This window comes from Bos mutus, chromosome 8 (assembly GCF_027580195.1).
Source record: "Bos mutus isolate GX-2022 chromosome 8, NWIPB_WYAK_1.1, whole genome shotgun sequence".
Taxonomy (NCBI): domain Eukaryota; kingdom Metazoa; phylum Chordata; class Mammalia; order Artiodactyla; family Bovidae; genus Bos; species Bos mutus.
In genome coordinates, this window is record NC_091624.1 from 85170584 (window position 1) to 85183958 (window position 13375).

Genomic DNA, 13375 nt, shown 5'->3' on the forward strand with positions numbered 1-13375 from the left:
GGAGAGCAAAGCGGGAAGGGAATTAACAGGTACAAACTACTATGTATAAAGTAAATAAGCTATAAGGATATATTATATAGCAGAGGGAATATAGCATTTCAAATAACTGTAAATGGAACATAACCTTTAAAATTGTGAAATCATGTTATATATCTAAAACTTATAGAATTTATTATAAATCAACTATACTTCTCTAAAAAGGAAAAGAAAAAAAATGAATTGTAACTATATATACTTGTGCTAAGGCTTCCCTGGTAGTTCAGTTGGTAAAAAATCTGCCTACAATGCAGAAGACCTCGGTTCGATTCCTGGGTTGGGAAGATCCACTAGGCAAGGTATAGGCTACCTACTCTAATATTCTTGGGCTTCCCTGGTGGCTTAGCTGGTAAAGAATTTGCATGCAATGTGGGAGACCTGGGTTTGATCCCTGTGTTGGGAATATCCCCTGGGGAGGGAATGGCTTGATCCACTCCTGTATTCTGGCCTGGAGAATTCCATGGACTGCATAGTCCATGGGGTTGCAAAGAGTCGGACACGCCTAAGTGACTGTCACTTCCATTATAAAAACTAGATCATTGAGGGTACATTTTATTAGGAAAATATTTTGTGTTATGTAAAATTTAATAGATCTTTGAGAGTTTATCAATTCTCTTCCATTGGGAATACATCTGTGTCTAACTTATTACTTTAATGATTTATGATATATAAAATCATTTATCAAACTAATTATCAAAATATGAGCCTGGGTCTCCTGGTTCAGGCAGCTTCTGTACTATCTGAGCCACCAGAGAAGCCCTCAAAAAATGAAGGTTTTGGTTAGCTAAGTTCCTACTGTATTATGTGTTTTTATTTAAAGATTAAGTCTATACTTGTCCTGTAGATTACTAAATTCACTCAAATGCTAACTTTTCAATTACTAAATAATTTTCATGAAAGGCCTTGTTATTGCTGTAATTTATATTGTTTATTCAGAGAAGGAAATGGCAACCCACACCAGTACTCTTGCCTGGAAAATTCCATGGATGGAGGAGCCTGGTAGGCTACACAGTCCATGGGGTCGCGAAGAGTCAGACAGGACTGAGTGACTTCACTTTCACTATTCACTTTCATGCATTCGAGAAGGAAATGGCAACACACTCTAGTATTCTTGCCTGGAGAATCCCAGGGACAGAGAAGCCTGGTGGGCTGCCGTCTGTGGAGTCGCACAGAGTCGGACACGACTGAAATGACTTAGCAGCAGCGGCAGCAGCAGCATGTTGTTTATTCCTGTTAAGTTTAGCTCACATTAATGGGCACATTCTTCTAAACCTTAAATCATTTGGTCTCGTATCTCACCTTTCTTAAGTCTAAATAATCTCAAGGATAGATGAGGATGCTTAATTTTTGTTAATTCTTTCAAAGGATAGGGCTGTAGATAATTCACTGTCTTAGTGTTCATATGATTGAATTTATCAGTGTCAATCTCACTCATAAACATTTACTATAATTTAGTTTGGAAGATAGTGTGAGTACATAGATAATTAGCAGCTCTAGGTAATATGTGCAAAATGAATAATGTAGGCAATACAGAAACTTGGAAATAGCAGAAATTACTGTGATAGTTAGGAAAGGCTTCATGGAGGAGGTGAAAATTGAACCTTGAAAGAGGCTGAGACTTAGATGAGAATAGAAAAATAGGTTATGAATTGTAGATGTTTGCATTTTATGCTGTTTGATTGATGTAAAACATATTTTGATATGCCCTAATAATTAAAATAGGCAATAAAAATGAAAACTGTTTTGAGGTGCCATTTATACTTAATTTGTAAAACGTTGCCAAGCCTGAGTGTCTTATTGGTACAGATGTGGAGTTATGAGAACTCTTGAAGTTCAGTTGGCCTATGGACGAGTAATGTCACCTCTAAGTAAAAATCAAGAGCAATGTTTAATTAATATGATCCCTATACTGAGAAAAATACATTTTACTTCATAACTCAGTATACACACAGATAAAATAGAAGTGTCATAATCACACTACTATATATAAAATTAACTACCTAATGAGGACTTAAAATATAGCACAGGTAACTCAATACTCTGTAATGACCTATATTGGAAAAGAATCTAAAAAGCAGTATATACACACACACACACACACACACATACATATATTTAACTAATTCGTTTCAGTTCAGTTCAGTTGCTCAGTTGTGTCTGACTCTCTGCGACCCCATGAATTGCAGCACGCCAGACCTCCCTGTCCATCACAAACTCCTAGAGTTCACTCAAACTCATGTCCATCGAGTCGGTGATGCCATCCAGCCATCTCATCCTCTGTCGTCCCCTTCTCCTCCTGCCCCCAATCCCTCCCAGCATCAGAGACTTTTCCAATGAGTCAACTCTTCACACAAGGTAGCCAAAGTATTGGCATTTCAGCTTTAGCGCCAGTCCTTCCAATGAACACCCAGGACTGATCTTCTTTAGGATGGACTGGTTGGATCTTCTTGGACATTCAAGAGTCTTCTCCAGCACCACAGTTCAAAAGCATCAATTCTTCAGCACTAAGCTTTCTTCACAGTCCAACTCTCACATTCATACATGACCCCTGGAAAAACCATAGCCTTGGCTATAGATGGACCTTTGTTGGCAAAGTAATGTCTCTGCTTTTCAATATGCTATCTAGGTTGGTCATAACTTTCCTTCCAAGGAGTAAGCATCTTTTAATTTCATGGCTACAGTCACCATCTGCAGTGATTTTAGAGCCGCCCAAAATAAAAGTCTGACACTGTTTCCACTGTTTCCCCATCTTATTTCCCATGAAGTGATGGGACCAGATGCCATGATCTTAGTTTTCTGAATGTTGAGCTTTAAGCCAACCTTTTCACTCTCCTCTTTCACTTTCATCAAGACGCTTTTTAGTTCCTCTTCACTTTCTGCCATAAGGGTGGTGTCATCTGCATATCTGAGGTTATTGATATTTCTCCTGGCAATCTTGATTCCAGCTTGTGCTTCTTCCAGCCCAGCGTTTCTCATGATGTACTCTGCATATAAGTTAAGTAAGCAGGGTGACAATATACAGTCTTGATATACTCCTTTTCCTATTTGGAACCAGTCTGTTGTTCCATGTCCAGTTCTAACTGTTGCTTCCTGACCTGCATGTAGGTTTCTCAAGAGGCAGGTCAGATGGTCTGGTATTCCCATCTCTTTCAGAATTTTCCAGTTTATTGTGATCCACACAGTCAAAGGCTTTGGCATAGTCAATAAAGCAGATGTTTTTCTGGAACCCTCTTGCTTTTTCCATGATCCAGCGGATGTTGGCAATTTGATCTCTGGTTCCTCTGCCTTTTCTAAAACCAGCTTGAACATCTGGAAGTTCAGGTTCACATATTGCTGAAGCTTGGCTTGGAGAATTTTGAGCATTACTTTACTAGTGTGTGAGATGAGTGCAATTGTGCAGTAGTTTGAACATTCTTTGGCATTGCCTTTCTTTGGGATTGGAATGAAAACTGACCTTTTCCAGTCCTGTGTCCACTGCTGAGTTTTCCAAATTTGCTGGCATATTGAGTGCAGCACTTTCACAGCATCATGTTTCAGGATTTGAAATAGCTCAACTGGAATTCCATCACCTCCACTAGCTTTGTTTGTAGTGATGCTTTCTAAGGCCCACTTGACTTCACATTCCAGGATGTCTGGCTCTAGGTGAGTGATTATACCATCTTGATTATCATGGTCATGAAGATCTTTTTTGTACAGTCTGTGTATTCTTGCCACCTCTTCTTAATATCTTCTGCTTCTGTTAGGTCCATACCATTTCTATCCTTTATCAAGCCCATCTTTGCATGAAATGTTCCCACGGTGTCTCTAATCTTCACTGTACTGTACAGCAGAAGCTAACAATACATTGTAATACAACTATACTCTAATAAAAATTATCAAAATAATATAGTTGTTCTTGCTATATAAAATAAATATAAAATATAACAGTACATGTCAAATGTGAATTTGATAATATTTAAATAAAATGGAAATCCTAAATTAAACAGTGCAAAAAAACTTAGGAATAATAGATTCAAATATTAGTTGAAAAAATAAGTGAGTTGACAAAAGTTGAGTAAGTTTGGCAAAGAGTCAGTATTAGGGCATGGATATCAGTTTTAGCATGTTGGTTTGAGATGGCAGTAGATAATTAAAATGGAGGTATTTTTATTGGAAACTGAAAATGTGGGATTGGTAGTTGGAAGAGAGTTAGGGCCAGGTTATGGCTCTTGCCTGGAAAAATCCCATGGATGGAGGAGCCTGGTAGGCTGCAGTCCATGGGGTCGCTAGGAGTCAGACACGACTGAGTGACTTCTCTTTGACTTTTCACTTTCATGCATTGGAGAAGGAAATGGCAGCCCACTCCAGTGTTCTTGCCTGGAGAATCCCAGGAACGGGGGAGCCTGGTGGGCTGCCATGTATGGGGTCACACAGAGTTGGACACAACTGAAGCAACTTAGCAGCAGCGGTCTTTTAGACAGAGACGAAACCAGAATCCAGGAGAGTGGGTAAGATTTCTGAGGGAAAAGCTGTAAAGATTAGAAAGGAGGGAAACTAAGAAACGAGTCATGGATACATCCTTCAATGAGATTCAGATATTTCTGGTAGGTGAGGAGAATATTTGGTTAAAAATTGTGGCAATATTAATATTTTGAATATCTTTCTACACAGCAAGATATTTTGGGTATCAAAACAGACTTGCTGTTTTTCATTCTTTAAAATTGTTCATGCTTTCACAAAACTGTTTTTCTAAAAAAAATGTTTTAGATGGTAATTCTTATTTTAGCCACATACGCATTTTCTTTAATTAGAATATTTTGTAAAATTTTGGGTTTTTTTCCTATTGTACAACTAAATCCAAAAAGTTTGCTTTCTGTATGAGGCTGAATATTTGGTGTCCAGTTTGTACTTGTACTTCATTTTGAACTAGTAACTAGGCACGTGTTTGCACATTTTACTTGACAATTTCTGGGCATGTCACAGGAAATGAGAAATTATGATAATGGATGTTATTATGAAAGCTAGTTAATTCTAATATTACCAATCAAACTCTCAAACTTTTCTTATGAAATTATCTTTTCTTAGAAATACCAATTCATCAGTAATTTTGCTTTTTTTTTTTTTTTCCAGAGAGAATCAGGACTAACACAGGAAATAAATGACCTTGTAAAACGGAAGATTGCAGTAGATGAAGAAAATGATTTCTTAAGGAAAGAATTCAGTGACTTGCAGAAGAAATTTAAAGAGAAAAGTCAAGAAGTTAAGGTGTGTTGACTTGTACATAGTTTTACCCTACTATTTCTTTGAAGTCCTACTTTAAGCTTTGTCAGCCTTTGTGGCACAGAAAGTGACAAGCTTGGAGGAGAAATTGCCTTAGGCCCTGCTGTACCATACAGTTTTCTCACATGAAAAAACTCTGAGAAAGATACTTTAAAGCTTAGACTCTAAGCTTTATAACTTTCCAATAAATAGTTAATGATGGAAATGGAGCTAAGAAAGTAGGAGTGTGAATATGTGGCTTCTTGTAATTAGATTCTGATGGGACTGGCATTATTAATTGATAAAACCCAGGTCTGGGAGGCTATGTCTGTGTGGGTCTCAAAAATAGCTGGGGACAGCATCAAAGGCAGCTTGATCAATTAATGGGCTCTTTGCAAATGTGTACTCATCAAAGCTGTCATCCAGTGAAAAATATGACCCATCCACCTGCATGAAAAGAGGCCAGTGAAAGTATACAGGTGACCTTGGCCATCAAATATAGAAGAAGCTTCTGGGAGCGTAAAATTGCACAGTTTGTATTTGCGGATTAGTTCTCAGCTTTTTTGTTGTTGTTGTTGTTGTTTTTTGTATCGGCCCTTGTGGTACTATTCTACGGGACACTAAGGAGTGTGTGCAGATTAAGGAAGAGCAAAACAGGCTGGTTATAAAAAATCTGAAGGAGGAAAATGAGAAATTAAGTACCCACTGCGCTGACCTGCTAAATGAGCTGGAGAAACTGAGGAAGCAGGAAGCACATTGGAGAAAAGAAAAATTTAGCATTGATGCAAAAGTAAAGGTATGGAATGAGAATGGAATCCATGCTGTTATTTTGAATCTAACTTCTTAGGAAGTTTATTACATGTTATTTTCTTTAAATAGCAAGTTATATATTCAAATCCACCAGTGGGGACTAGCATTAATTTATATTCCTTCACTTAAGACCCATAGCTTTTTAAAAATTGATGTTGCAAAGCAGGAAACTGACTTCAAATACTTATCTAAAATGTAATCATTAAAAAATAAAGGCTATTGCATTTTGAAATAAAATATGTTTAAAAAACACATTTAGAATTATGAATTTTGGCTTTTTTAAATTAGGGCTTAAATTTATAGATATAACTAGAATTTATTGCAGTATAGTTTTCAGATTGTATTTTTCAAGTCCTTTAAAAATACATAAAAAAACCAAAAAGCAGTTAAAAAATACATGTGTTTTATATGTATTTGTTTGGCTTGAGAGGACCTTATTTGTAGTAAAATATAGAAGATAAAAGGAACAATCAGTCTTCATAATCTTCTTATATCTTTTCTGATAAATATTTTTCAAAATAATTTTTTTGTGGCTTTCTCTTGGTCTTGAGAAAGTTTTTGTTCTTTTTTTCCTATTGAATTTCAGTTTTCTTCTTAACCATAGATTTTATTGAAAAGGCTAACCCCTAAAATTTTGGTTCTAGTAAATATGATAGCCCCTCTATGTGTATGCATGCTTAAGAAGAATTTATAACACATGTGTGTAGATATATATATATATATATTCTCCAAACCAATTGATTTATTTTTTATTTATTTTTAATATAAATTTATTTTAATTAGAGTCTAATTACTTTACAATATTGTATTGGTTTTGCCATACATCAACACGAATCCGCCACAGGTTTACACATGTTCCCCAACCTGAAACCCCCTCCCACCTCCCTCCCCATACCATTCCTCTGGGTCATCCCAGTGCGCCAGCCCCGAGCATCCTATATCATGCATTAAACCTGGATTGGTGATTCATTTTACATATGATATTATACATGTTTCAATGCCATTCTCCGAAATCATCCCACCCTCACCGTCTCCCACAGAGTCCAAAAGACTGTTCTATACATCTGTGTCTCTTTTGCTGTCTCACATACAGGGTTATTGTTACCATCTTTCTAAATTCCATATATATGCGTTAGTATACTGTATTGGTGTTTTTCTTTCTGGCTTACTCCACTCTGTATAATAGGCTCCAGTGCATTAGAACTAATTATTAGTTCTAATCTACCTCATTAGAACTGATTCAAATGAATTCTTTTTAATGGCTGAGTAACACTCCATTGTGTATATGTACGACATCTTTCTTATCCATTTGTCTGCTGATGGACATCTAGGTTGCGTCCATGTCCTAGCTATTGTAAACAGTGCTGCGATGAACATTGGGGTACGCGTGTCCCTTTCAATTCTGGTTTCCTTGGTGTGTATGCCCAGCAGTGGGATTTCTGGGTCGTATGGCACTTCTATTTCCAGTTTTTCAAGGAATCTCCACACTGTTCTCCATAGTGGCTGTACTAGTTTGCATTCCCACCAACAGTGTAAGAGGGTTACTTTTCCCCACAGCCTCTCCAGCATTTATTGCTTGTAGACTTTTGGATCGCAGCCATTCTGACTGGCGTGAAATGGTACCTCATTGTGTTTTGATTTGCATTTCTCTGATAATGAGGGATGTTGAACATCTTTTCATGTGTTTGTTAGCCATCTGTATGTCTTCTTTGGAGAAATGTCTGTTTAGTTCTTTGGCCCATTTTTTGATTGGGTCATTTATTTTTCTGGAATTGAGCTGCAGGAGTTGCTTGTATATTTTTGAGATTAGTTGTTTGTCAGTTGCTTCATTTGCTATTATTTTCTCCCATTCTGAAGGCTGTCTTTTCACTTTGCTTATAGTTTCCTTTGTTGTGCAGAAGCTTTTAATTTTAATTAGGTCCCATTTGTTTATTTTTGCTTTTATTTCCAATATTCTAGGAGGTGAGTCATAGAGGATCCTGCTGTGATTTATGTCAGAGAGTGTTTTGCCTGTGTTCTCCTCTAGGAGTTTTATAGTTTCTGGTCTTACATTGAGATCTTTAATCCATTTTCAGTTTATTTTTGTGTATGTTGTTAGAAAGTGTTCTAGTTTCATTCTTTTACAAGTGGTTGACCAGTTTTCCCAGCACCACTTGTTAAAGAGATCCTCTGTTCTCCATTGTATATTCTTGCCTCCTTTGCCAAAGATAAGGTGTCTTATAGGTAGGTGGGTTTATCTCTGGGCTTTCCATTTTGTTCCATTGAGCTATATGTCTGTCTTTGTGCCAGTACCATACTATCTTGATGTCTGTGGCTTTGTAGTAGAGCCTGAAGTCAGGCAGCTTGATTCCTCCAGTTCCATTCTTCTTTCTCAAGATTGCTTTGGCTATTGGAGGTTTTTTGTATTTCCATACAAATTGTGAAATTATTTGTTCTAGCTCTGTGAAAAATACCGTTGGTAGCTTGATAGGGATTGCATTGATCTATAGATTGCTTTGGGTAGTATACTCATTTTCACTATATTGATTCTTCCGATCCATGAACACAGTATATTTCTCCATCTATTAGTGTCCTCTTTGATTTCTTTCACCAGTGTTTTATAGTTTTCTATATATAGATCTTTTGTTTCTTTAGGTAAGTATATTCCTAAATATTTTATTCTTTTCATTACAATGGTGAATGGAATTGTTTCCTTAATTTCTCTTTTGTTTTCTCATTTTAAGTGTATAGGAATGCAAGGGATTTCTGTGTGTTGATTTTATATCCTGAAACTTTACTATGTTCATTGATTAGCTCTAGTAATTTTCTGGTGAAGTCTTTAGAGTTTTCTATGTAGAGGATCATGTCATCTGCTAACAGTGAGAGTGTTACTTCTTCTTTTCCAATCTGGATCCCTTTTATTGCTTTTTCTGCTATGATTGCTGTGGCCAAAACTTCCAAAACCATATTGAATAGTAGTGCTGAAAGTGGACACCTTTGTCTTGTTCCTGACTTTAGGGGAAATGCTTTCAATTTTTCACCATTGAGGATAATGTTTGCTGTGGGTTTGTCATATATAGCTTTTATTATGTTGAGGTATGTTCCTTCTATTCCTGCTTTCTGGAGGTTTTTTTTTTATCATAAATGGATGTTGAATTTTGTCAAAGGCTTTCTCTGCATCTATTGAGATAATCATATGGCTTTTATGTTTCAATTTATTAATGTGGTATATTACATCGATTGATTTGTGGATATTTAAGAATCCTTGCATTCCTGGGATAAAGCCCACTTGGTCATGATGTATGATCTTTTTAATGCTGTTGGATTCTGATCGCTAGAATTTTATTAAGGATTTTTGCATCTATGTTCATCAGTGATATTGGCCTGTAGTTGTTTTTTTTGTGGCATCTTTGTCAGGTTTTGGTATGAGGGTGATGGTGGCCTCATAGAATGAGTTTGGAAGTTTACCTTCCTCTGCAGTTTTCTGGAAGAGTTTGAGCAGGATAGGTGTTAGCTCTTCTCTAAATTTTTGGTAGAATTCAGCTGTGAAGCCATCTAAACCTGGGCTTTTGTTTGTTGGAAGTTTTCTGATTACAGTTTCAATTTCTGTGCTTCTGATGGGTCTGTTAAGATTTCTATTTCTTCCTGGTTCAGTTTTGGAAAGTTGTACTTTTCTAAGAATTTGTCCATTTCTTCCAAGTTGTCATTTTATTGGTATATAATTGCCAATAGTAGTTTCTTATGATCCTTTGTATTTCTATGTTGTCTGTTGTGATCTCTCCATTTTCATTTCTAATTTTATTGATTTGATTTTTCTCCCTTTGTTTCTTGATGAGTCTGGCTAATGGTTTGTCAATTTTATTTATCCTCTCAAAGAACCAGCTTTTGGCTTTGTTAATTTTTGTTATGGTGTCTTTTGTTTCTTTTGCATTTATTTCTGCCCTAATTTTTAAGATTTCTTTCCTTTGACTAACCCTGGGGTTCTTTGTTTCTTCCTTTTCTAGTTGCTTTAGGTGTAGAGTTAGGTTATTTATTTGATTTTTTTCTTGTTTCTTGAGGTATGCCTGTATTGCTATGAACCTTCCCCATAGCCCTGCTTTTACAGTGTCCCACAGGTTTTGGGTTGTTGTGTTTTCATTTTCCTTTGTTTCTCTGCATATTTTGATTTCTTTTTTGATTTCTTCTGTGATTTGTTGGTTATTCAGCAGTGTGTTGTTCAGCCTCCATATGTTGGAATTTTTAATAGTTTTTCTCCTGTAATTGAGATTTAATCTTACTGCATTATGGTCAGAAAAGATGCTTGGAATGATTTCAATTTTTTTGAATTTACTAAGGCTAGATTTATGGCCCAGGATGTGATCTATCCTGGAGAAGGTTCCGTGTGCGCTTGAGAAAAAGGTGAAATTCATTGTTTTGGGGTGAAATGTCCTATAGATATCAATTAGGTCTAACTGGTCTATTGTATCATTTAAAGTTTGTGTTTCCTTGTTAATTTTCTGTTTAGTTGATCTATCCATAGGTGTGAGTGGGGTATTACAGTCTCCCACTATATTGTGTTATTGTTAATTTCCCCTTTCATACTTGTTAGCATTTGTCTTACATATTGTGGTGCTCCTATGTTGGGTGCATATATATTTATAATTGTTATATCTTCTTCTTGGATTGATCCTTTGATCATTATGTAGTATCCTTCTTTGTCTCATTTCACAGCCTTTGTTTTATTTTATTTTTTAATTTAATTTTATTTTAAAACTTTACATAATTGTATTAGTTTTGTCAAATATCAAAATGAATCCGCCACAGGTATACATGTGTTACCCATCCTGAACCCTCCTCCCTCCTCCCTCCCCATACCATCCCTCTGGGTCATCCCAGTGCACTAGCCCCAAGCATCCAGTATCGTGCATCGAACCTGGACTGGCAACTCGTTTCTTACATGATATTTTACATGTTTAAATGTCATTCTCCCAAATCTTCCCACCCTCTCCCTCTCCCACAGAGTCCATAAGACTGTTCTATACATCAGTGTCTCTTTTGCTGTCTTGTACACAGGTTTATTGTTACCATCTTTCTAAATTCCATATATATGCGTTAGTATACTGTACTGGTGTTTTTCTTTCTGGCTTACTTCACTCTGTATAATAGGCTCCAGTTTCATCCACCTTATTAGAACTGATTCAAATGTATTCTTTTTAATGGCTGAGTAATACTCCATTGTGTATATGTACCACAGCTTTCTTATCCATTCATCTGCTGATGGACATCTAGGTTGCTTCCATGTCCTGGCTATTATAAACAATGTTGCGATGTACATTGGGGTACACGTGTCTGTTTCCCTTCTGGTTTCCTCAGTGGATCATAAGGCAGTTCTATTTCCAGTTTTTTAAGGAATCTCCACACTGTTCTCCATAGTGGCTGTACTAGTTTGCATTCCCACCGACAGTGTAAGAGGGTTCCCTTTTCTCCACACCCTCTCCAGCATTTATTATTTGTAGACTTTCAGCCTTTGTTTTAAAGTCTATTTTATCTGATATGAGTATTGGTACTCCTGCTTTCTTTTGGTCTATATTTGTGTGGAATATCTTTTTCCAGCCCTTCACTTTCAGTCTGTATGTGTCCCTTGTTTTGAGGTCAGTCTCTTGTAGACAACATATATAAGGGTCTTGTTTTTGTATCCATTCAGCCAGTCTTTGTCTTTTGGTTGGGGCATTCAACCCATTTATGTTTAAGGTAATTATTGATAAGTATGATCCCGTTGCCATTTGCTTTATTGTTTTGGGTTCGAGTTTATACACCCTTTTTGTGTTTCCTGTCTAGAGAAGATCCTTTAGCATTTGTTGGAGAGCTGGTTTGGTGGTGCTGAATTCTCTGAGCTTTTGCTTGTCTGTAAAACTTTTGATTTCTCCTTCGTATTTGAGTGAGATCCTTGCTGGGCACAGTAATCTGGGCTGTAGGTTATTTTCTTTCATCACTTTAAGTATGTCCTGCCATTCCCTCCTGGCCTGAAGAGTTTCTATTGAAAGATCATCTGTTATCCTTATGGGAATCCCCTTGTGTGTATTTGTTGTTTTTCCCTTGTTGCTTTTAATATTTGTTCTTTGTGTTGGATCTTTGTTAATTTGATTAATATGTGTCTTGGGGTGTTTTGCCTTGGGTTTATCCTGTTTGGGACTCTCTGGGTTTCTTGGACTTGGGTGATTATTTCCTTCCCCATTTTAGGGAAGTTTTCAACTATTATCTCCTCAAGTATTTTCTCATGGTCTTTCTTTTTGTCTTCTTCTTCTGGGACTCCTATGATTCAAATGTTGGGGCATTTAACATTGTCCCAGAGGTCTCTGAGATTCTCCTCATTTCTTTTAATTATTTTTTCTTTTTTCCTCTGTGATTCATTTATTTCTACCATTCTATCTTCTATCTCACCTATCTTCTGCCTCCATTATTCTACTATTTGTTCCCTCCAGAGTGTTTTTGATATCATTTATTGCATTATTCATTATATATTGACTCTTTTTTTTATTTCTTCTAGGTCCTTGTTAAACCTTTCTTGCATCTTCTCAATCCTTGTCTCCAGGCTGTTTATCTGTGATTCCATTTTGTTTTCAAGATTTTGGATCATTTTCAGTATCATTATTCAGAATTCTTTATCAGGTAGATTCCCTATCTCTTCCTCTTTTGTTTGGTTTGGTGGGCATTTATCCTGTTCCTTTATCTGCTGGGTATTCCTCTGTCTTTTCATCTTGTTTATATTGCTGTGTTTGGGGTCGCCTTTCTGTATTCTGGCAGTTTGTGGAGTTTTCTTTATTGTGAAGTTTCCTTGCTGTGGGTGGGGTTGTATGGGTGGCTTGTCAAGGTTTCCTGGTTAGAGAAGCTTGTATCGGTGTTCTGGTGGGTAGAATTGGATTTCTTCTCTCTGGAGTGCAATGAAGTGTCCAGTAATGAGCTATGAGATGTCAGTGGATTTGGAGTGACTTTGGGCAGCCTGTATATTGAAGCTCAGGGCTATGTTCCTGTGTTGCTGCAGAATTTGCGTGCTATGTCTTGCTCTGGAATTTGTTGGCCCTTGGGTGGTGCTTGGTTTCAGTGTAGGTATGGAGGTGTTTGATGAGATTCTGTCGATTAATGTTCCCTGGAGTCACGATTTCTCTGGTGTTCTCAGGATTTGACTTAAGCCTCCTGCTTCTGGTTTTCAGTCTTATTTTTACAGTAGCCTCAAGACTTCTCCATCTATACAGCACCATTGATAAAACATCTAGGTTAAAGATGTAAAGTTTCTCCACAGTGAGGGACACCCAGAGAGGTTCACAGAGTTACA

The 13375-nt window shown here is 36.8% G+C and overlaps 1 protein-coding gene across 5 annotated transcripts in view; it reads left to right on the top strand.

Moving 5' to 3' along the window:
* The window catches only part of CNTLN (centlein), a 357018-nt gene that overhangs the window by 112426 nt on the left and 231217 nt on the right, over positions 1-13375 (top strand). For 3 of the 5 annotated variants that reach the window (XM_070375943.1, XM_070375940.1, XM_070375941.1), the window contains exons 4-5: positions 5146-5280; positions 5900-6070. In XM_070375943.1, coding sequence (XP_070232044.1) covers positions 5146-5280; positions 5900-6070 — 306 coding nt within the window. The remainder of the gene's footprint in view (positions 1-5145; positions 5281-5899; positions 6071-13375) is intronic. The other 2 variants (XM_070375942.1, XM_070375944.1) reach the window with 1 other exon arrangement.